The sequence below is a fragment of the Saccopteryx bilineata genome, chromosome 9 (assembly GCF_036850765.1).
Source record: "Saccopteryx bilineata isolate mSacBil1 chromosome 9, mSacBil1_pri_phased_curated, whole genome shotgun sequence".
Taxonomy (NCBI): domain Eukaryota; kingdom Metazoa; phylum Chordata; class Mammalia; order Chiroptera; family Emballonuridae; genus Saccopteryx; species Saccopteryx bilineata.
In genome coordinates this window covers 77,981,440-78,004,908 of record NC_089498.1, presented here as the reverse complement: position 1 = coordinate 78,004,908, position 23,469 = coordinate 77,981,440, and the positions used below count along the sequence as shown (strand labels likewise).

At 46.5% G+C, this 23,469-nt stretch overlaps 2 protein-coding genes across 2 annotated transcripts; one reads left to right on the top strand and one right to left on the bottom strand.

The window, feature by feature from the left end:
• Positions 1-4,629: 4,629 nt before the first annotated feature.
• Positions 4,630-9,208, top strand: COMTD1 (catechol-O-methyltransferase domain containing 1). The gene is made up of 7 exons (XM_066242067.1): positions 4,630-4,891; positions 5,042-5,169; positions 5,400-5,505; positions 5,594-5,712; positions 5,805-5,859; positions 6,126-6,259; positions 6,508-9,208. Exons 1-7 carry the CDS (start codon positions 4,648-4,650, stop codon positions 6,658-6,660), a joined length of 939 nt encoding a protein of 312 aa, XP_066098164.1. The 5' UTR covers positions 4,630-4,647; the 3' UTR covers positions 6,661-9,208.
• VDAC2 (voltage dependent anion channel 2) lies at positions 9,007-22,346 on the bottom strand. Its single transcript, XM_066242068.1, has 10 exons — positions 21,994-22,346; positions 21,753-21,807; positions 19,875-19,943; positions 18,959-19,008; positions 15,340-15,492; positions 15,193-15,245; positions 14,495-14,722; positions 13,443-13,593; positions 10,923-10,980; positions 9,007-9,390 (listed from the first exon to the last, which is right to left on the bottom strand). The coding sequence occupies exons 2-10, from the start codon at positions 21,781-21,783 to the stop codon at positions 9,299-9,301; spliced, it is 885 nt and encodes a 294-aa protein (XP_066098165.1). The 5' UTR covers positions 21,784-21,807; positions 21,994-22,346; the 3' UTR covers positions 9,007-9,298.
• Positions 22,347-23,469: the final 1,123 nt, after the last annotated feature.

Here is a 23,469-nt window from a genome sequence, read left to right as displayed (position 1 = left end):
AGGTTCAGATGCTCCATCCACCAGCAGGAACTACACAGCTAGACGCCCCACCCAATCATGGGACTGTTCTAATTAAAACACAGACACCAGCACAGCCCACATCTGGCTAGAGTCTCCACGACAACTGCCCCAGGAGAAAGAGGCACTGCCACCTCTGTCCCATTGCCTGCCGAGCAGCATTCTCCACACAACTGCTAGCTCACACCACCTGCACGTGTGTCTCCTAACCTCTAAGGGTCCTCGTGAGATTTGCAGCCAGGAGAGCAGCGGGCAGCAGCAGCTCGTCCTGAGCTCACCCCCTGAACCTGTCCCCAAGGCCCCGTTTTCTGACTCTCCAGTGAGCTGACAGCAGCCCCGCTGAGGCTCTCCTGTTGCTTTTTCCATCCTTGGCCTTTCCTTGTTTCACTGTCCCAGCTTTAATAAATGTTTTCTGAAAAAAACAAATAAATAAAAAAATAAGGAGACTATCCCAGATTACCTGGGTGGGCCCAATGTAAACACATGAGCACTTAAACACAGAAGAGAAAGGCAGAGTGATTTGATCAGAAAGATTCAAAGTGCTTTTGTGGGCCTTGACCTCAGTGAGAAGGAACTGAGTCTGCCAACAACTAGAGAGCTTGCAAGAGGCCTGAAGCACCGTGGGAGAATCGCAGCCCCAGACAGCGCCTTGACTTCAGCCTGCTAGGACCCTGAACAGAGAATCTGGCCACCGCTTGCCAGACTTTTGATCGACAGCACCAGGAGACAATGTATGGGTGTTTTAAGCCGCTAGGTGTATGGCAGTTCATTACACAGCAAGAAAACACTATCACCCCCATTTTCTAGGTGAGGAACTCTGAGCTCATATAGCCAAGTGAGTGCTGGACCAATTATGAATCCTAGTCCCTGTGACCGCTGAGCCTGTGCTGTCACTTCCCCTTCAGCCTGTCCAGATAAGGAAACTGATGCACGAGAGGCTGGGGTATTGCCTGTCCTGGCTCTGCAGCATCTCAGCACAGAGGAGGGGGAAGCAGGCTGTGGGCCCTCCGTCCCCTTCGGCTCCTCTCAGAGCCCCAGGGATCTATCTGCATCTGTCTGCTCAGATCAAAACGGCGCCCCAGAGCCCTGGAGTCAGGGCATTGCCCCCCAAAGTCTTAATGGTGAAACGATGCCATCCTCTCTGGGGGGCTCAGCAGACCTCACCCAGGTGTGGTCAGGCAGCAGGCTGCAGCTTCTCTGTGGAGAGAAGACGCCTGAAGAAGGCAAGCCCTGGACAGAGACCCAGAGGCGCCTTGGCAGCCCACAGCTGCTGGGGAGAGCCCACTGAGTGTGAGAAGGGGACCGGAAGGCCCAAAGGTGGGAAGGCGATTCCTGGGGCAGGCATGGGGCGGGGCAGTCAGCTGGCCATTGAGTCCCTTCTGGCCCTAGCAGACTTCACTTCCATGTCCAGACTTCTCTGATCCACGCTCTAAATCAGAGGAAACAGTTGTTCCATGGACCAGAGCAAAGATGTATTTAGTACAACTGACACTGTGCTTTAAAAAATTCCTCATTAAAAACCAGATTTACAACCTCTCTTGAAAAAGCATAGACTCTAGTCATACTGCACCCATCTTCCCACATGGCAGCATGGACTGAGGTCAAGTGGCTGCCATGCCTTCTCAGGGGGCATGAGCTTTGAAGTGCTACAGTCCCCACTGCTCCCTATTGCCCTCCTCTTTTCACTTACCTGCCTAGTCCCTGAAGACATCAGAGTTCCAGTCCGTAGGCCCAACTTGACTCTGTGACCTAACTCTTCTGCCCCTGCCCCACCCAGTCCTGGGGGGCCTCGGGGAGGGCGCCTAGCCTCTGTGAGGTTAGTGGGGCTAAGAGAAGTAGAAGTTGAAGGCATTAGAATAGAAGTTCTGACGCCTCTTCTAGGCCTGGTTTTGTGGACAGCTGTTCCCAGTGACCTGGTTTGGCTAAGAACTGGTCAGGATCACACCCTGACTTACTGCTGTGCCCCTAAGGGTAGGTGCAGGCACCCCCTTTTCAGCCTCCACCAGCCGGCAGACTCCTTTCTGCCTCATGGAGGAGCTGCATTTGGCCAAAAGAGCAATTGCCAGAGGCAGAAATAGTCCTCCCTCCGCCTCTGGGGCAGCTGCCCCATCCACAGGGCCCTTTGGGGAGGTCCAGCTCCCCCCCACCACCTCTGGGACCACCTCTAAGGAAAAGAATGAGAATCTACTCTGCTTTCAGGCCCCTGGCCTTTTAGGAAACGGCCCTGAACAGACTCGGAGGCAACACTTTGCTGCCTCCACTGTGAGCTGAGGTGCTGCGCTGGCGCTGCAACAGAAGAGACAAGAAATGAGGAGTAAATGGGGGAGGGAGTGGAAAAATTAAATTTTGCGTGATCAGCAAGGTTTCAAACAATCGCTCGCCAACTGAAGTGGGTGCCACATCTATAAGTCATTCTGTTTTATAGACCATTAGGATCTCCAGAGAGAACCTGCATGGAGACCACTGCTTTTTGTTGAAATTAAAATGTCAGAGAAAAAGAAATAGAACAAAACAGGGAATCTGCAATTAATTACCAGGCCATAAAAATTCAATAATCAGGAGGCAGAGCAGCCGCGGGCCCAGAGGTATCAGAGCCAGCGTAACAAGAATGGAATACATTAATCTTTTCAAATTAGTTTTTTAATCTGACGGGGATATATGGTGACATGCCTCTCCTCCCTGCCCACCCCCCACACCCCCTGCCCCTCCGCGGGCTCAGACTAAAGCCAGGCTGGAGAGGGAGGTTCTGGTGTGAGAAAGGGGCCTGCCCACACCCTGACCCAAGACAGGGGAGAGAAGAGGGTCTGCAGCCCCAATTGAGCCCAGGGCCACATGCCAGCTGGCCAGGTGATGGGGCCCCAGCTGTGGTGCCAGAAAAACACTTGGGAGTTTCAGTCCAGACTCCATGTCTGAGCAGCTTATCCGTGTATTCCAGTTCTGCACAGGGGGTCAAAGGGTTTAGGGAAACAAGAGCAGGTCTGGGGAGTAAGCATGGAGACGTGGCATCTCTGAGCTTTAGTTTTCTCCTTTGGAAAATAAGAATATCACAGCCTTACAGGTTCGCCTGGTGCTCGGTAAAAGGCCCCCTACTGTTCGTATTTTTACTGTCCAGACACCAAGGAACCCGAGGCACTGCCAGCACACAATGCAGAGCATTTATTTAGCACTAGCTCTGTGCTCAGCTCTTTGGAGGGGAGAGACCAACCAATCGGACCTTACACTGGGGAAAGAGGTGAGAGAAACATTTACAGGGCCAAGCAGGATGCAAAGGATCAATGGGGAAGGGGCTACTCCATTCGCGAGCTGCTTGCCTGGTGGAAGGGAACTGGGAGCAGTTGGAGAGCCCAACGTGGGCCCACCAGCACCCAGGTCCAGCTGCGGAGAAAGTAGTCCTCACCCTGCACCTCTGGCCCGGGGCCACCACTGATTGGTCAGAGGACCAGTCCCACCCCAGTTTCTAATTGGAGCCCGTCCTTCTGGACCTCATGCTCTGGAGCTGGGCCTCCTGATGCATTGCCTCCCCAAGGCCCAGGGTCCCTTGCTCCAAGTTTCTCTCCAGCTTAACCTGTTCTGCAGCCTCAGCCAGGTTGTTCTCTTACTGACCAACCCACCACCAAACAAGCCTGCCTCTGGGCCTTGCTGGCCCTAAGCCCTGCCTAGGAAGCCTCAGGGGAGCGCTAGCCAGTGGTTAGTAAATGGGCTGTCCCCAGAGGACTGCAGCAGAGCACGGCCAGGTGACCTACCCTTAGGACTTCGGCTCCTTTTAAATTGAACAGTCGTATCCCAGGAAGTCCACCTGGATTTTCTCATTTCATCCCCTGGGAGGTGAGGACTATTAATGACCCATTTTACAGAAAAGGAAATTGTGAGATTGGGGTTGCCCATGGGTTCTGTGTGTCCTGTGGTCTCCGAACCCAGCTTCACTAATACAAGCCAGGGAAGTTTCTTCCACCTCTCCCAGTTTGTCACACAATAGGTGTGGTAACTGGACAGTGTCCCTGCAGAGCAGCCTGCCACTGGTCTCACCTGCCCTTCTAACTCCTTCCTCCCCAAGATGTTGTCACTCCAACCTATAATCGTAAGAGTAGCTGGTATTTATTATGAACCTATTGTGTGCCAGGCTGTGGGATTCAATGCCATTTGTAGTAAGATTGAGGTCCCCGTTTTCACAAAGGAAACTGAGGCTTAGAGAGACTGATGGACGAAAAACCTCACGCTCAAGTCTATTTGGCACATAGGAGCCTAAGAACATCTCAGCGCCCCATCAACCTGACCTGCTCAGAACTCCCCAGCTGACCTCTGGTTGTGTACCCTCAAACCAGTCCTTCACTTCTTCAACCTGCTACCCTTGGTCACCTTCCCCAAAGGTTTCCTGTGATTCTCTCAGTTCCCCCAGGAACTTTAATTTCCATCACTTTGTACTCGTTACTATCCTATTACACGGACGGCCCACTCACCCTCCCACACAACTTCCAGAGGATCTCAACAGAAATGATAGTGATGAGGAAGAAGCAGATCAAATTTTTCCTGATTCAGGACCTCAGACCCGATGCAGGTCCCGCTTCCCGCAAGACGAAGTTTTCAGCGCAGCCACCAGATGGCGTCCAGCTCCCTCGGGCAGGGCTTGCAATGAGCCGTGAGGCCGCCAGATGGAGGTCAAGGCCGCAGCTCCGAGGCCAGAACCGGGACAAGGCGGAACAAGAAGGGCCCCAGGGTCCGAGTGCGGTCCGGCTAAAACCTAAGCAAGTAACCTTGCCACCACTGCCTCCTGCCCACGCTATGATTCAGCCCATGCCCAGGCTCTCTGTGCCCGCCGCGCTGGCCCTGGGATCGGCCGCCCTGGGAGCTGCCTTCGCTACCGGCCTTTTCCTGGGTGAGTAAGGACGAGCCTACGGCTCCCTCTGCAGAGGCCCCGCGGGCGGGGCTGGCGCGGGGGCTGAGCCCGTGAATCCCCGAGGCTGGATGCGGCTAGGGTTTACCCCTGCTGGAGGCCCAGGCCCTAATCCAGCACCCCTCCCGGCAGGGAGATGGTGCCCTCCATGGCGATCCCCGCGAGAGAAGCGCCTGCTGCCCCCTGAGGACAACCCCCTGTGGCAGTATCTGCTGAGCCGCTCCTTGCGGGAGCATCCGGCGCTGCGCAGCCTGCGGCTGGTCAGCAGGGCCCAGGGCGGGAACAGGCACCCACCTCGGGCCCTGCGGACCCCACGTGGCTGCGTGACCTTGGCTGGGTGGGGACCCACTTTGGGCTTCCGAGTTCTTCAGCCCCGCGCGATGGGCGTTCCCCTGTCACGCCCACAGCCACGCCCACGGGGGTTCCTGAACCTGGGGCGCGCTTGGGTGACTGGCAGAGCTGGTGCGACCCTCTCCCCACCTACACACAGCTGACTCTGGAGCAGCCGAAGGGGGATTCCATGATGACCTGTGAGCAGGCCCAGCTTCTGGCCAACCTGGCGCGGCTCATTAAGGCCAAGAAGGCACTGGACCTGGGTAGGACGAGAGGCCATGATCACTGGGTGTCTAAGTAACCGGCCATCTCTCCCCTGTGACCTGAGCCTAATCATGTCCCTGTCTCCAGGCACTTTCACAGGCTACTCAGCCCTAGCATTGGCCCTGGCACTGCCCCCCGCTGGGCGCGTGGTGACCTGCGAGGTGAACCCGGGGCCCCCGGAGCTGGGGCGGCCCCTGTGGCGGCAGGTGAGTGTCACTCATTAGGCCCCCGGAGTCCGGCTACTCCATTCCTATCTCCGGGAGAAAGGACATGCTAGCTCTGATCCCACTCTCCGCAGGCTGAAGAGGAGCACAAGATCGACCTTCGGTTGAAGCCCGCCCTGGAAACCCTGGGTGAGCACCGGTGTGGAAAGGGACTTGGAGCCTTTTCCCAAATGGGGCCATCGGGTGCAAGCTAGTGACCAGGTCCTCCGGACAGGCTTGGGGCAATTACAGCCCCCCACTGCCCAGCCTCACGGTACGCGGCCACATGCAGGGTGGCAGGGCTGGCATCCACGAGGCTGGAGTCCGAGTGGTCACAACGCCTGGACTGGCCTGGGCAAGGGCTTCCGGCCACCAGGGCTGCAGACTCAGCCACATCTGCCTCTTCCTCCCCCAAGATGAGCTCCTGGACGCGGGCGAGGCTGGCACCTTCGACATGGCCGTGGTGGACGCCGACAAGGAGAACTGCACCGCCTACTACGAGCGGTGCCTGCAGCTGCTGCGGCCAGGAGGCATCCTCGCTGTCCTCAGTGTAAGGGGTGCACTAAGGGGAGATCCTCTCCAGCTGGGAGCCTCTTTCCCCTTCGCTCCTCCCTGTGCCCCGCCCCCAAGCTCCCAAAGCCCCACCCAGTACTCATATAAGCTCCTACCTCGAGGAATTCAAACCCAGTACTCGGGCCTTTCCCTGCAAATTTCAGTCCCCATTTCTGGCCCCGCTTCCGGTTCAGGCACCTCCTTGGAGGCCCCGCCCCCGTAATGCCCCGTTGCCCCGCCCCGCAGGTACTATGGCGAGGGGAAGTGTTGCAACCCCAACCGCGAGACCTGGAAACCCAGTGCGTGCGAAACCTGAACGAGCGCATCCTGCGGGACGCCAGGGTCCACATCAGCCTTCTGCCCCTGGGCGACGGCCTCACCTTAGCCTTCAAAATCTAAGCCTGGCCCTAGTGAGGATCTCGATGGCAGGGACCTCAGAACCCCAGCCCATCGACCCCGAGTTTTAAATTGCAATAAAATGTGGGTCCTGGACACAATCTTCTGAGCTTCAATCCCGCACTGAAGGAGGGTAGGAAGGCCCAACACAGGCAGCTTCTTGAGCAAAAGGGAGCCTTAAGGTTAGATCTTCATCTCCTCCCTGTCACAGTCCTGAAGGCCACCTGGCCCCAGAACTATCGCCCAACCACAGGAGTCTCCAGCTGACTGGAGGAGAGTAGTTTTAATTGACCTGGCCACATGCAGTTGGACAGATGACCCAGCTCCTCAGGTACGCCTCTACAACACAGACTGAGGGAGGGCCGGATCTGGGTAGAGCCCACCTTGGTCTCCTCCATCTGTTCATAGGAGGGGCAAGTGAATGACTTTCTGTCCCAGTGCAGCTGGGACTAGTGGGGAAAGCATATCTGGGAACTGACAGCAGGCCTTGCAGGGGAGGAGGCCAGGTCAGCGTGCCACTCGCCGGTGTGTGTTCACATAACTGTCAGCCACATCTCTGCAACCCAGGCCCTTGACTTAAGACATGAGGACCTCGAAATCAACTTAGCTAGGTATCCGGGAGAGATCAACTTAACTAGGTATCCAGTCCTCCCGAAAGTCCTGAAGGTGAGAGACTGGGTGGGATCACTTAGCCAGAGAGATATGAAGCAGACAGGCCTACAGGTAGGAGACCATTGGTATGGCAATTTTTAACAAGTGCTCCAGAGAAAGATAAAAAGTTAGGCTTTCCAGCACCAACATCTATGAGTGGACGTGGGAAAGGAGCCAGGTGCTTTACTTTTCTCGTTTATTCCTCCCCAGATCTTTTAGGAAGATGCCCACGCCCGGACGAAAGTCAGGCTCATGTATTCAGTGTTCTTCCCACTGACACTGCTAAGGCAGAAACAGCATAGCCTAGAATACAGTTGCTCTGCTGCCACCGCCTGAGTAGGCCTGGCTGGTGGAAGTACAGTGGTCCCTCAGCCATCGCAGAGCCAGGTCCCAGAACTCCCCATGATAGCCAAAAATCTGCCAAGTAGTGACCTTATTTTTATTATTTATATATTTTTTAAGACTTTATATACCCTCCCCACTCTTATAAACCTTTCCCACACTTGTTTTGCTTATTTTACTGCAAAAATTTATAAAAATACATATATACTGCAAAATCCCATGATATAGTGAAAAATACGCAATATAAAATTAGGTATAAATTTAAAAATCCGTTATAGTGAGACTGCAAAAAGTGAGCCACAATATGGCAAGGGACGACTACACCTGCAGGCTGCTAGAAGCAAAGCCACAAGAGCCCTTATGAGCCAACAGGTGGCAATTTTCATAGTCCTACAGGTCTTGGAATAGACCTTGTGTTTCAGACAATACTCAAGCTCCAGACTGTGATCCTACTCTTCTCTCTCCCACTCATAAAAGCATAGTAGGATGCATGTGGTGGAGGTCCAACCTTCTCTTAAGTAGATCCATGACAAACTGGTAACTCACCTGTGCCACATGGCACAATGTATGGTTACAAAACCCAGTCCAGAGTACTGGACCAGGTGAACTCCAGCCACAGCACAAGGGAGGCCCACCAGTTAGCGAAGGGGTAGCACACCACCCAAGGGCTGCAGGCCCAGTAAGCAGGTTTCCTCCCCACCAGAGGACCACCAGCAGTCTGAGACTTTGCTGGTCTACTTCACACTAGACATCTTTTCCTGTTTCTCTTCCCCTCTCACAGTCCCTGTGGATCCAGCTCCTGTCCCTGTGCTCCTTTAGTCCCCTACAGCTAGTCTCATCCCATCCGACTAAGGCCCAGTTCATTTCCCGTAGCAACAGCTTGCAGGAAGGGGTGTCACTTCCCAGCACCGCCCTTCACCACTTACTGTCCGACCCTTCCTGGGGTTAGCAATGATCGATTAATTTTGCGAACTGATAAGCGGAAGATGTAAAGGCATATATCCTCTTATTTTATTATAGTCTAAAAAGCTCAAGGAGTTACTCTAGGGACACAGAGGAGTCTTTGCCACAGGCTTTGATAAAGAGCAAAATGCTCACTGGAAAAATCAGCTACACGACCAGAGCGATTTGACCCTAGCTAGCTATTTTTTAACTCTGCAAATACTTGGAGTCATTAATTATGTATACTTGTTTTATTCATAATTTGTCATGTTTTAGGATACCAAAAGTGATTCTAATGGTTAAATTTAACAAAAAAAAAAAGTTGAACCTCATTTTAAATCCACTGATCCATTTCATTCAATGGCAATATTCAATGTTAAAAGGAACATAAAAACAAACATGCACACAATTGCACAGTTTTCATAAAGGTCTATTTCATTATTGGTGGGAAGTGCATTTAACAGTTAAATACATTTAAATAATGTATAAGTGACTGCACATCTGCAGCATGGTAACTAGATAGACAACCAATTCAACTAGAAACCAGCTAACAAGTAACTGTCTAAATATTTAAAATACAGCTCTTGGTTAGCTCATCCTTTATTTTGATCACCTTCTTGGAGGGAAAAAAGCCTGCTGGTCACACTGGAAATATATTAAGGCCAAATCTTCTGATATCCATTCCCAGATGTTTCTCTTAGCTGGATTAAGCCTCCAACTCCAGGGCAAGCCCAAGTTTGTGGCCTCCAGCATTAATGCTCTTCCCATCTACCAGAGCAGACAGTGTAAGCTTCACACCTGTAAACAAACGCAGACAACCGTCAGGTTCATGGAACACCTCCTGGGAGTCTGCAGTCTTCTTTAGTAACTCCACAGCCTGCCTGACCTTCTCCAAGCCTGTCAGATGGACTATTACTGCCAGCCACTAGAGGGCACTTGGGAGTATCTGAGAAACCTGAAAGAATTCTGTTGGCACCATTTGGGTAAAGCATCAAGTCACAGAGCAAAAAATTTTAAAAAGGTTAATAATAAAGTTCAAAGAAAATACAATAATGTTCAACATACTGTCACACTAAAAGACAATCATAATTGAATCCTAGAAAAGAAATACTACAAATAACATCTTGGGGACAAGTGGAAGAATCTGAATAGACAGCACAAATTAAGTATTACTAAATGTTAATTTTCTTAGCTGTGACAATGATATTGTAATTATGAAGAAAAATGTCTTCCTCTTAGGATATGTGTGCTAGAGCTGGTATGTCTACAGGTCTCTGAAACATACATTAATTAATAAAGGCATGTGAAAAAAAAGATGATGTATACAGACAGTGGTAAATGTAAGTAATTGGTGAATGTAGGGAAGGATATATGGGTGTTCGGGGTACCATTCTTTTCCTTAGGTTTCAAAATAGCCAAAGTCTGGGTGAAAATCCCATTTGAAGGCAAAAGTTTCAAGTGTCTTTGAACCTTACTATCCAAATGGTGGTTCAAGAACCAGAGATAGTGGCATCACCTAAAAGCTTGTTAGAAAGATAAGAACTCCTCATCCCAGACCTGTAAGAACAGAATCTGCACATTATTAAGATTCCCTGGGTGATTCATGCATACACTGAAGTTTGAGAAGTACCTATCTAGACACAGCAAGGCCCAAAATACTATGGTAAAGTAAATGAGATTATGGAGACCAAACAACCAAATCAATGAGTGAACTTTGAAGAAATATTAGTATAAGACATTTCAGGTACAAATGACAAAAGTGAATAGAGAATGGATATTAAATAATAATATGGCATCACTGTTAATTTTCTTAGGTGTGATGATGATATGGAGGTTACACAGAACAGGAGAATGTTCTTATTCTGAGGAGACAAATGCTTATGCATTTAGGGAAGTGTCATGACAGCAAGAATTATTTCTGGGACCACTAAGGTAGAAACCACCGAGCATAACTGAATTTAACTAAGATCACTGGGTCTATACTCTTCATACAGTATAACAGGGTGGTCATGGACCAGCATGAAATTTCTGGCGGACGGGTGGTTGAAATACACTGGGTTACAGCATCACCCACATACACCAAGGTTGTGGGTTCAATCACTGGTCAGGGCACACTCAAGAATCCAGCTGAATGCACAAGTAAGTGGAACAACAAATAGAAGTTTCTCTGTCTCTCTCTCAAATAAAAATAAAAACTTACATTAAAAAGAAAAAATACAAAATTCTGACCGTCTGTCAATACTATATGCTAGAAAGTTTTGCAGAATAAGATGTGAGAACTAATCTTTAAAACACTATCAGAAAAATCCTACTTTATTCAGAATACTTACCAGGCCTCAGAGTCTGAGTGTAGCCCACTCCAATTAAACTAGAGTTGTTGACTTTTGCCTAAAATAAAATGCAAAAATTATTAAGAAAACTTTTGAAAGGAGACAAAGCCCCTACATGTTTCCCTGTCATGCAATTATGAAGTGTTTGGCATTTTTATTCACATTATAAAATGTAGTATTAAAGCCAAACAAACACCCGGTGCCACTTAATTCTTACCAAAGTGTCAGTAGGACACAATATTCACACCTACTGGAATGTGTCTACAGTCCTCCAAATTGTCCACATAGCACAAGAGCCTAACTCTCATAAGAATCATCCTTGTTGAGTCTAAGCTATCAAAACAAGACTACACCAAAATGTGGCTAATGGAAGTCCAACAGGCTCACTAGCTCTCTAACACAAACAGCCTCAAAGTTTTAAGTTCATGACTTTGACACACACATTATTTTCAGGGGTCGTTCTAAAGAATCAAAGCCATCAATATGCAAAATCCCTAAATGACAGCACTTCATCTAAGAGTGAGACTAACTAAACCCTTTACCTCACATTCTCTGGGCCCTGGCTAGATGGAGCTAGACTGTTCTTGAGAAGGCATGCCAATGTGGCACCACTACCAATCCAGCTCCCTGCCTGACTTGTACAATTCTATCATGTTAGGATTTAGTCACAGACCTTGGAGGGCTGCAAGGAACCCTGGAGAACAAGACACAGTAAGCAGCAGCTCCATTCTCTCCATTACTGGCATCACTCAGTCATCCCCAGGGCCCAGATTGCTGTTTACCCTTCAACATTTTGAGTGCTATAGTAAAAAGGTAACAACCTCTAAGTTCAAAACAGACTTGGAAATGATTTGCTGTCTATACTCTTTTTACAAAGTGTAACATCAAAACAGCCCAATCCTGCCCTGGCTGAATAGCTCGGTTGGTTAGAGCAACATCACAAAGCGCAGAGGTTGGCAGCTTGATCCCAGGTCAGGGCAATGTTCCTTCCTCTCTCACTAAAATCAATAAATAAGTTAAAAAATAAAAACAAAACCAACCCTATTCAGAGAGAAATGATGTAACTCTACAGGCAAATCATATAAACAGCACTTACATTCATTCAGCCAAGTCTTCCTGTGTCACCAATGATCACATGGGTTATCTGTCTCAGAAAGCTATGAGCCAACAGTGACCATCCTGTGCCCGACAAATCTAAGAGCCTCAGAAAACTGAATACACGATCCCACTACTTTAAATTAGGGGTCAATCATGAAACTAATGCAGCATTAAGCAATACTTCGAGTGATGCCTATTGAGGCAACAGCAGCACTACTGAGGTGGGAAATGAAAAGATACCCCTCCCAATAATCCCCAGGTATCACTGAGTGACACACAGGTCCCAATTCCTTTCCCGTGGTGGACGAGAGGAGAGCCGTCTCTTCTGCCTGCACAAACCTGTGATGGTGCCATGGACACACATTTGAAGAGAGTAACAATGTAGCTACCAGAGAATAGTGTGCTATGTGATTCCTGGGGTTTTTATTGCTACAGTGTAGTGAGAAACAGAAAAGAAAAATAAACCAATACTGCCTTGCTAATGGGAAAAGCATTCTGGTGCTCTTTCTCTCTGATTACAACTCTACTAAGATAAAACAAGAATGAGGCTAAAACTTAGCTGCCTAAAATTATGAAAACACTGTCCTCAGGCATGAAGATTACTTATGTAACAAATAATTCTCATGCAAGGTTTAACTTTCTTTCCTTCCCAGTACATTGGGTACAGGCAGTCCCTGACCTGTAAACAAATGACACCAGGAACAGCTGCTGATCTGCCTGAAATTGGAGCCAGCCCCTCCACACTCGAGACACTGCACTGCGTCCTACCCCAACCTACCATGCTTGAAGAAGAAAGAGCCAAGGACAGGACTAGGGTGCCCACTGACCCAGCTAACCCAGGATGGAGGCAGGGGAGTACTTAGAATGCAAGGTTTCAGTGCTAAAGGTAGGACAAGCCCAGGCAAAACAAGATGAGCTAGCTGGTCACCCCAGACAGGAAGGAAATCAAAAGATGCGCAGCCCAATCCTGGCTCTATACCTCCCTTCCTTCCCTCCCTCCCTAGCAGTGGTGCACATCCTTTCTCTGAGTTTTGGTTTCTTAAACTGCAAGGTGGGATGTATACCACTAAGCATTGAGAGAAAATTTGAAGATATTTTGTAATCCAATAAAAAGTATCATCTGAAGTACTCCCTAGCAGACTGTCTAGGACCCAAAACAATGGCTTCCTTCAGCTTAGTTAGACAGGCTTGGGGCTCAGGGTTACTAGCTATATGCTTTTGAGACTAAACTCCTGTGGCCTAGATATCGAACTTCTAACACTGACTCCTTTAAAAAGCAATATTCAAAGTTCTAATCCAAGTCTTTGTGTAAACTGGGGTTAGTGTGAACCACAGTTCACATTCTCAACATACTTCCAATATACCCAAAGATGAAATCCTATAACCAAAACCCCGTTTATTCTAAGCCCATAGTGTACTCACAGAAATGGAAGCAGTAGGATCCAACTGATATTTCGCTGCAATGCCAAAGCGAGTACAGTTGGTTCCTGATGTCCAAGCAAGGTTTACTGAAGTGTCAAGATCTTCACAAACTTTCTGATAAATTGAGCCTCCAAATTCTGTCCCATCGTTGCTATAAGATATTTTAAATTAATAAATCTAGAACAGACAAAGTACTATGTCTAAGGACTAGGCTGACATTGTAGGAGCATTACATTTAAATAAGAGCTATTGCTCACATGGGTCTCTAGTGTTCCACCAAGACTTTTCATTTTAAAAAGCCTTCCCCTACCCTCCACCAAAAAAATAATAAAAGGTCCTTTCCCAAACTATGTCCAAAAACTATGTCAAATAAACCATGGTATATCCATCCAGTGGAATTACCAGCCATTAACAATCACGTTTTGGAATACATAATGCTATAAGAAAATGGTCAAAATGTATTAAGATAAGGGAGAAAGGGTTATAAAACAGCCTTTTCAGTATATATTTTATATATATATACACATAAAAAGGTAAAACACCAAAACATTAACAATTAACAAAGATTATATATCTATAAGGTAGAATTATGAGAAATTTTGGTTTTCTTTTTTATATTTCTTTTACCAATGCATCTTTTATAAGGCAGAAAATTCGTTTTCAGTCCTTTTGTCATACACATCTAAGTTGAGTTAGGTAAAAATACCATACAGTCTAAGCAATCTTATCAAATCAGCACCTCACACACCACAAACAAGCTAAATAAATGCACTGGTGCAATCTGGCAATGTCTTAGCCTCTTCTAAAAATGCAAAGCACATCAGGCCTCATATGAAATGAATGTTATTCTCTCGGCACCAAAAGTTAGACTAACATTTTTTAATTATTCACTTTTGATGAGCACCCTAAAAATGCTCAAGGATGATCTTTTTATGTTAAGAGAAATCTTAACATATAGAGATAGATTTGACCTTGACTAAAATATATAATAAATGACAGGAAACATCACCCTGAGGCCGCACATCCTACTATCCCACAGCAGAAGTACTCACACATTAGTGTGTAGCTGGAAGTCCCCAGTCCTGTAGCCCACTGCAAAGTTATTCCTTGTCAGCTTTGACTTGGCACTGTCAAAGGTCATCTGGTATCCAGCAAGCCAGCCCTCATAACCAAAGACTGCTGAGCCATGGATTGCAGGTCCAGCAAAATCAAAATCAACATCACAACCAAGGTTTATACATTCCCTCTTGTAAGAAGACTTGATTTTACCACTTTTCTTTCTGGAAAAAGAACAAACTGACTTAAAACTAATGCCAGCAGGACAGACTTAGGAACTTCTGCACAAAGGGCACAAAACAGACGTAAATAAACTGCAGTACAACTGGAGTAAAAAAAAGCAGGATGGCAACGAAAGGAAAATATATATGCATAGATCACAAACTAAAAGACAAGGGCATATTGGGTAACAAGACTGCCGCCACCACAGGAAGCCTGCTTTGCATAACTGGCAATCCATCACAAAAGCGCAACACGTTTATTACCCAAGTTAGCGCCACAATAAAAAAGGGCAAATACAGGTATCTGAAGGAAAGCCAATGACAGAATCATAGTGTTCATGTTCCAAAGGCAGAAACAGGTATTTGCCACAAGGCATCTGGGTAAAGTATTAAACAGTAAATATGCATCTTTCCTAAACATATAGAAGAGGAATGCTTTTAAATTTAAAGCAGATAAAAATGACCATGCTTACCCTGTGTTTGGTGAAAAGGTGGTATCAAATGTAAGTTTCAAACCTTGGCAAATCTATGTTGGAAGAAAAGAACATTTTCAGCTTTATTCCCTTTTTGAAATACAAAAATAACATAATTAATACTAAAGCACAATTTCAAAATGTTACCTGGTCTTCAATTGCGATTTCTGTTCCCAGAGTGTTATCAGTGTTCCATTTCTCTGTGAAAGTCAGACCATACTCACACCATTTATATTTGGTCTCCAAGGTTCCAGTCACTTTCCCAGTATCTGTATTAGATGAACCAGATGTTGAGAATTCCTATTAAGGCAATAAATAATGTCATGAACTTCCTCCTAAGCATTTATGAATCTACTGCCTGCAAACAAAAAAAAAACCCATGAACACTTAGTAATTTTACTAATCCTCTTTTTTCTAGCTTGCTGAATATTTCTAATCTCTACTACTCAGTATACATAAGAGTGAAAAATTAGTCTGTACATTACCAACTGCCACCTTACTTATAGCTGACATTTCCAACCAATCACAAGTTTACCTGTATCTAATTCTTAAGTGAATAACAAACTGTACAACTTTCTTTTTTCTTTATTCAGTGAGAGGAGGGGAGGCAGAGAAAGACTCCCAAATCAGCCCCAACCAGGATCCAACCAGCAAGCCCACTAGGGAGCGATGCTCTGCTCCTTCCTAGCATCTGCGGCAGAGGCCATGGAGCCATCCTCAGTGCCCAGGGCCAACTCACTCCAAATGAGCCATGGCTGCAGGAGGGGGGGTGAGAGGGACAGAGTGAGAAAGAGAGAGAGAGAGAGAAGCGAGAGGGTAGAGGGGTGGAGGAGAATATGGGCACTTCTCCTGTGCGCCCTGACTAGGAACCAGACCTGAGGCATCCACACTCTGGGCCAATGCTCTACCACTGAGCCAACCAGCCAGTGGTACAGGACCCAAACTGTACAATTTTCAAAAAGATTTCTAGCCCTGGCCGTTTGGCTCAGTGGTAGAGTGTTGGCCTGGCGTGCAGGAGTCCCAGGTTCGATTCCCGGCCAGGGCACACAGAAGTGCCCATCTGCTTCTCCACCCCTCCCCCTCTCCTTCCTCTCTGTCTCTCTCTCTTCCCCTCCCGCAGCCAAGGCTCCACTGGAGCAAAGTTGGCCTGGGTGCTGAGGATGGCTCTGTGGCCTCTGCCTCAGGCACTAGAATGGCTCTAGTTGCAACAGAGCAACACCCCAGATGGGCATATTCAAAAGCCCTCTGAGAATTCTGATTCACAATTTGTCTGCTAACAATAGCTATACGTTTTTGGCCATTGGAAAGCCAAGTCCAAAGAAAACAGCCGACCTGAACTATTAACAGGAGAACTGCAAGCTGAAATTGCAATACCTTCAAAGTGAGGAAACATCAAAACTGTGCAAGAGGAGAAAAGGCTTTCATTTGAGGGATTTTGGGTCAAAACTTGGTACTCAATGTCCACACTAAAAGATACTGGTATTACATTAGAAAAGAACATTGGATGTAAAATTAGAAGTCCTGGCATCCATCTGTCATTTACTAAATGAATAACACTAAGGAAGACACTTTAACTGTTTTGGGCTTCTATTTCTTCAATGATAATAAAATCCATCTCTAGAGGATTTAACGGGACTGACATGGAAAGCTTTGCATATTTCCACTGCTCTATACAAAAGAAAAGTATTATTAAAACTATATGCAGCATGCTCTTCTAACAGATACTTGGAATGAAGAATATGTCTAAGTAGCTATTTTTACTCCTAACTGACACTGATGATTCTTGAGACCACACACACTGCCATCCATAAATCCATAGATTAAGAGCTAGCCTATATACATGCCAAGGAATCCTCAAGAGACAAAACCAAGATCACACTGTGGGATCAAAACTGGGCCCGATGACACCACTGTTGGAGCTTGGACCCTTCCTTCATCATCAGACAGATAGGCTTCTACCTTCTGGGGTGGCCTGGACATCTCTGCAGTTCAGGCGAGGAAACAGACCAGCCATTACTGGGACTAATTTGGGGCCAGGTACATATTACAAAATCAGTACCATACTTGAATTTTATACATTAAATGAAAACAAAAATATACTATATATAATCTAGCTCCTACACATCCTTCATTATCTTAAAACTGCTATATTTTCATAAAACTTTCTTTAATACTGTCCACAGTAAACCCTTCCTTTCCAACAAAGATTTTGATCTATCAACTTAGAGTGGTGAACATACATACAATATACAGTTGATATATTATAGAATTGTACAACTGAAACTATAATTTTATTAATCAATGTCACCCTAATAAATTCAATTTAAAAATTTTTTGATACATCAAAAAATCCAATACTAAACTTTTCTAACTGTTCCCCAGTTTAAAGTTTTATTTTCTCGCTCCAACCAGCAAAGAAGTTTTTTAAATACAAGGACTGAGTCTTTCACTTTTTAGGAGGCCTTTTGTGTTTCAACAAATACACATCAAGTATTTATAAAGGGCCTTAGTAGATTAAGAGTGGTAACACAGAAAACTATACACTAAGTCAGCCTGACCAGGCGGTGGCGCAGTGGACAGAGTGTCAGACTGGAATGCAGAGGACCCAGGTTCGAGACCCCAAGGTTGCCAGCTTGAGCACAAGCTCATCTGGTTTGAGCAAAGCTCACCAACTTGGACCCAAGGTCGCTGGCTCGAGCCAGGGGTTACTCCGTCTGCAGAAGGCCCGCGGTCAAGTCACATATGAGAAAGCAATCAATGAACAACTAAGGTTTCGCAACAAAAAACTGATTGATGCTTCTCATCTCTCTCCGTTCCTGTCTGTCTGTCCCTATCTATCCTTCTCTCCAACTATCTCTCTGTCCAGGTAAAAAAAAATTTTTTTAATTAAAAAAAAAAACAAAACACTAAGTCAATGCTCTGAAACCTGTTACATCAAAAATATAAGTCACTCAAAAAAATATATACATAAGTCACTCAACCACACTGAATACTCAGGGTTCCTTTCAGATCAAAGAAACCAAATAATAGATGTGACAAATATAAAATCGCAGAAACTCAAGTCTAGGCATTAAGAAACTACAACACAATTAATGTTAATACCAGTTACATGCACTAGGGAAATTAAGAACCACAGTAAGAATTTATCAAAATGACCAATAACAGTCCATATGTACATACTCTACCCCAACCCCAACAGAAACAATCTCAAACCAAAAATATTAGAGAGAAAAATAACTACACAAAATTAAATTTTACTTTTATTTACTTTAAGGGAGTCTGTTAGGCAGATTCAGATATCAAGTATCAAAATATTAACCTATTTAATTAAAAAATACTCAAATCAAGATTCTCTAAATTCACAAAATACATGTGGAAATCTTCCCCAAGGAGGGCTGCTAGAATATAACCATTACATAAATGATCAGTATACTTAAAAGTTACTGAACACTTTTATGCCCAAGAATTCTTAATGCTTTTAATAGGCATTGAAAGAAAGGGCTATGAAAAGGTGTAACAGGTCCCCTGCCCTCCAGCTTGTAATCTCACCAAGTCTTTACTGAGTTCCTTGTGCATACACAGTAAGATGGCAAACCACACGAAAAAAGGCACCAAAATAAATCAAGTTACATGTAAATCCCTTAAAATAAAATTACATTTCTGGGTCTTCTTTACAATAAAATGGGTAGATATTTTTGTTTTAAATATTTTATGGTACAAAATTATACAAAGGCTCATCAAAACTTATCAGATATGTAACACTCACCACACCACTGCATGACTTTGTTTTCACGTCCAGTTTCACCAATCCAAAACCTTAAGAGAGCAAATTTAAATAAAATGATTCTTTTGTATAAAAAATGCATACCATTAGTAGACTATACATTAATAAGAATTCACATATAGGAGGATAAAAATATATGTTGAAACACAATACTTAAGGGAAAACTTTAAATTATTCTATGTAAACTGACATATAAAGGACAGAACATCCTGCTGCTTTACCTAGTATATTTCTGGCACCAAAAAAAAAAAAAAAAAACAAAGAAAGAAAGAAGGGAAGGGAGGGAGGAGAAGGGGAAGGGGAAGGTGAAAGGAAAAGAAAGGAAAGGAAGAGAAAAAAATCTTTCAAACCACTTTAAAACCTAAAATCAGAGAATAAATTCAATTTAAATCTCAGAATAGCGAATAATTTATTAAATAGACATGTAGAGCATTTATCCCAAAGGTATTATCTCCCTTTGGGATTAAATAATCTAAATAACTGGGGGAATAATCTAAAGTAGAAAGTGGAAAAGGGACCCAAAACTTTACAAAAAACAACCAAATTCACTTGAAAAAGCCAATAATCTAATAGGCATCACCTCCACAAAAAGCAAAACAGTAACGTCTAACAAAAATAATAGTAACCAAAGCCTAAACTACATCTGAAGGAAATAAGAGCATGGCTGTTTTTCTTAAAGGTAAAATCTTTTCACTATAGTTTGAAAATATTGGAGGAAACTGGAAAAGAGGGGAATAAGGGCTGTTACAGAACTATTTTTACAGAAATTTTATCTAAAATGTATTCAATAGAATTATCACAGTAATATATTTACAATGTGAAGAAATTAGTAACTTCACTAAGCAAACCAAATACAGTTTCATTTCCGATTTAAAAAATTTTTTTTTAAAGTTCTTACCAAATCCTTTGTTGAAAATATCTCTGGCAGCTTTGCCAAGGTCAGCATAGGCTGGAGGAATACACATTGCTGGCGGGAGGAAACGATCCGTTAGTGTGCTGCTCTCACTGTCTGGCCAAGAGCTAAACCATGACACACTTCTATCTTTGCTATCTTTAAATTCAAGCAGTCCAATTAAAAAAAAGGAGAAGAGCCTGACTGTGGTGGCGCAGTGGATAAAGCGTCGACCTGGAAATGCTGAGGTCGCCGGTTCAAAACCCTGGGCTTGCCTGGTCAAGACACATATGGGAGTTGATGCTTCCAGCTCCTCCCCGCTGTCTCTCTCTGTCTCTGTCTCTCTCTCTCTCTTTCCCCCTCTCTCTCCTCTCTAAAATGAATAAATAAAATAAAATAAAATAATTAAAAAAAAAAGAACATAAAATATTTTTAAAAAGAAAAGTAAATAAACATAAGCAGACCAATGTGATGTTTTTCAAACAGCCAGAAGTTACAATAAAACTGGATTCTAACAATCCTTGAAAGAGTTATCACCAACAAAGACTTATTTCTAAAACAGATAACCTCACTAAGTGATTGTACGAAGTTGAGAAATTCCTTGCGAAATAGAAAAACAGACTTTCTATTTATAAATTAAATTAACAGTGCCTCCGGTCTCACCTCCTAGGACCAGACTAGTATAAAAAAATAAAAAATAAAAAATCAAATCAGGCCCTGGCCGGTTGGCTCAGCGGTAGAGCGTCGGCCTGGCGTGCGGGGACCCGGGTTCGATTCCCGGCCAGGGCACATAGGAGAAGCGCCCATTTGCTTCTCCCCCCCCCCCTTCCTCTCTGTCTCTCTCTTCCCCTTCCGCAGCCGAGGCTCCATTGGAGCAAAGATGGCCCGGCGCTGGGGGTGGCTCCTTGGCCGCTGCCCCAGGCGCTAGAGTGGCTCTGGTCGCGGCAGAGCGACGCCCCGGAGGAGCAGAGCATCGCCCCCTGGTGGGCAGAGCTTCACCCCTGGTGGGCGTGCCGGGTGGATCCCGGTCGGGTGCATGCGGGAGTCTGTCTGTCTCTCCCCGTTTCCAGCTTCAGAAAAATACAAAAAAAAAAAAGAAAAAAATATTTTAAAAAAAATCAAACACATACACATACACATATATCTATCCATGTAACTGCCAAAATTCACTGGAATGAGCTGATTTAACCAAATGAGATACAATCAAAGCCTATGTAAGATAAGGCCCTCTCCCCAATATATCCTTCGGTATCCATCCTCACTGAGGTCAAAACTAACATTCTGGAGTGGGGAGAGAAAGATACAATACTTGAGGAATTTAAAAACTAAAACTTGGAAATAATTTGGCCATGTATGTGCCACTCAGGTGTCTACATCAATTATGTGACAAAGAGCACTTTAAACACATTAATAGGATCCTGAAGCCCTCAGCCAACACTATGCGATCTAAGGGCAAGCAATCTGAGCTCCCAGCACCCGCTCATTCATTCTTCGAAGTGCGTTCACGCCCCGAGGAGCACGTGTAATGAATGACCTTGCGCCCTCACAGACAACTAACTTAATACTTCCTCTAGAAAAGTAACTGATTCAACCCTTCAAAACCCGAGTTCAACAATTAATAACTGCTGGCTTTTGAGTTCTTCAAAGACAAGTCCAAAAGTAAAGGTGAATGTAGCCCCAGACCAAACCCCGTGGCCTAACCCCTTTATCCGAAATCAGCAGCCCGGCCCTTCCTCCCCAGGGCCAGGGGATCCAGATGGGTGGAGTGGCTACCGAAAGGGTGAATCCCCACGGCCTCGGAAAGACCAGGGAACGGGGGCAAGTTGTGGTTATCTGGTACCAGGCTTCCACCGCCCCGGACACCACCGCCCCTGCTCTACTTACGCCGCGCGCAGCTCTGTCCGGAGGTCGCCATGGCGAGGCCGCAGGAACAGGTGATCTGGGGGAAGGACAAGATGTGTGGTCAGCGGGTGTAAGAAGGGGGTAAGGGGACCAGAAGGGGACCTCAGACAGAGAGGAGTGAGGGGCCGCGGGGCAGCGCGGCCATCTTAGGGAGCCTGGGCCGACCCCGAGTCCCACTCAGGCCTCCTCTTGGCCGCCTGGGCCTAGGACCCCGCGCTGGTACCTAATGGTCTCCGGAGGGGGGCCGTCGCCGCCGCCGCTCAGCTCGCAGCTAAAGCCGCTTGGCTCACTCAGGTTGAGCTGCGGCTGCCGCGGCTGGAGGGCGAAGTGAAGGAGACACCGTTCAGCCCGCAGCAACCCAGTCCTTCCCTGCAGGACCCCGCCGCTGTCCCTGGGGCTGTCCACTGCGCCTGTTCACGCAGCGCCGCCCGCTGCCTACTCCAACCTGCTCCGGAACGGCCTCGGGGACCTTTGACACCCCCACCCTCTAGATGTGCTGCCTCAGCCCGTTAGCAGAGGCCAGAAAGGCAGGAGCTGCAGGACCTCCGGTCAGGCAGCAACAAGACCAGCCCTGGAACCGAGGGGGCGGGGAATGGCGGGTGTAAGCGGTGGGCACCGTGCGGGCGGGGTAGGGTGGGAATGGAGCGGAGGCCCCGCCTGCGCTAGGCTCGGAGCGGGCTGGGCGGGGCAGCAGGCGCGTGCCAGTGCGACTGGGCGCGGCCGTACGCCTTGCGGGTCACGTACATCTTGCCAACTGCTTTTCAGGGCTGTGGCTTCCAAACCCTGCAAATAGTCCCGGGTTAAGACGATTGCAAGAAGTCAGCTGAAAGTTGTCCCCATTTGCCCCGAGCAAGTGCAACATGCGCTTCTTGAACATTCTCATTCGAGACCAGGAAAAAAACGAGTGGACACAGGCGCACCACTTCCAGCCCCGTGTCCTCCCTTCCTCCAACCGCCCCCTAAGGCAGTGTGGTCGCGGTGCTGGGCTCGACTCCACCGTAGAGGCTCTCTAGGGCTGCCTGCCCCTCCCTGAACAAATTTGAGCATGTCTCAGGGTACTGCGCCCCTTTTTCTTGCTCACGCCCTAGGTTCCTCTTCTGCCAATTCTTGGTTTAGTGATGGGACTGTTTTACACACGGACAAAACTGGAGCTGTCTTAGTGAGGCAAAGCTGCTACCAAATTTAGGAAACATGCTGACCAGGCATGAGAACGCTGCAGCAAGAAGACTGAAGGAGCAGTTCTCCCTTCCAGGGACACGCCCACACCTTTCTTCTGTCTCAGGCACATGTCTCCTAAATTCTGAGGGTCCCCAAAGACTTGCAACGAGGGGGAGCAATGGGCAGGGCTAAGCCCCTGAACCTGTCTCCTTTTCTTTGGCTTCTCAGGGAGCCAGAGGAGCCCTGCCAAGATCTCCTGTTGCTTTCTCTATGTTAAGCCTGTCTGTGTTTCACTGCCCCCAGTTTTAGTAAACACTCTCAAAAATCAAAAAAATAAGAAGAAGAAGAAGAATGAAGGACCCAAGGGAACAAGAAAAACTGAGCCTTTTAATGAGATAGAACTGGGGTCAACTGAGGCTACAGACTCAATCACAATCTCAGCAATTTATCCCCTGCAGACCCCAGTTTTCTTATCAAATAAGAAGTCTAAATGAGATGAAGTGGGTTTTAATAGCAATTCAGCCATAGTCTATGAAAACAT

Excerpts from the sequence above, each read along its gene's own strand:
- COMTD1 (XM_066242067.1), top strand. The coding sequence starts at position 4,648 with ATGAGCCGTGAGGCCGCCAGATGGAGGTCAAGGCCGCAGCTCCGAGGC. Across the intron at positions 4,892-5,041 it reads CGCTACCGGCCTTTTCCTGG|GGAGATGGTGCCCTCCATGG; the intron begins GTGAGTAAGGAC and ends CCCTCCCGGCAG. Across the intron at positions 5,170-5,399 it reads CGCTGCGCAGCCTGCGGCTG|CTGACTCTGGAGCAGCCGAA; the intron begins GTCAGCAGGGCC and ends ACCTACACACAG.
- VDAC2 (XM_066242068.1), bottom strand. The coding sequence starts at position 21,783 with ATGGCGACCTCCGGACAGAGCTGCGCGCGGC. Across the intron at positions 15,493-18,958 it reads CAAAGTCATGCAGTGGTGTG|GAATTCTCAACATCTGGTTC; the intron begins GTGAGTGTTACA and ends TTGCCTTAATAG. Across the intron at positions 13,594-14,494 it reads TTCCAGCTACACACTAATGT|CAACGATGGGACAGAATTTG; the intron begins GTGAGTACTTCT and ends AATATCTTATAG.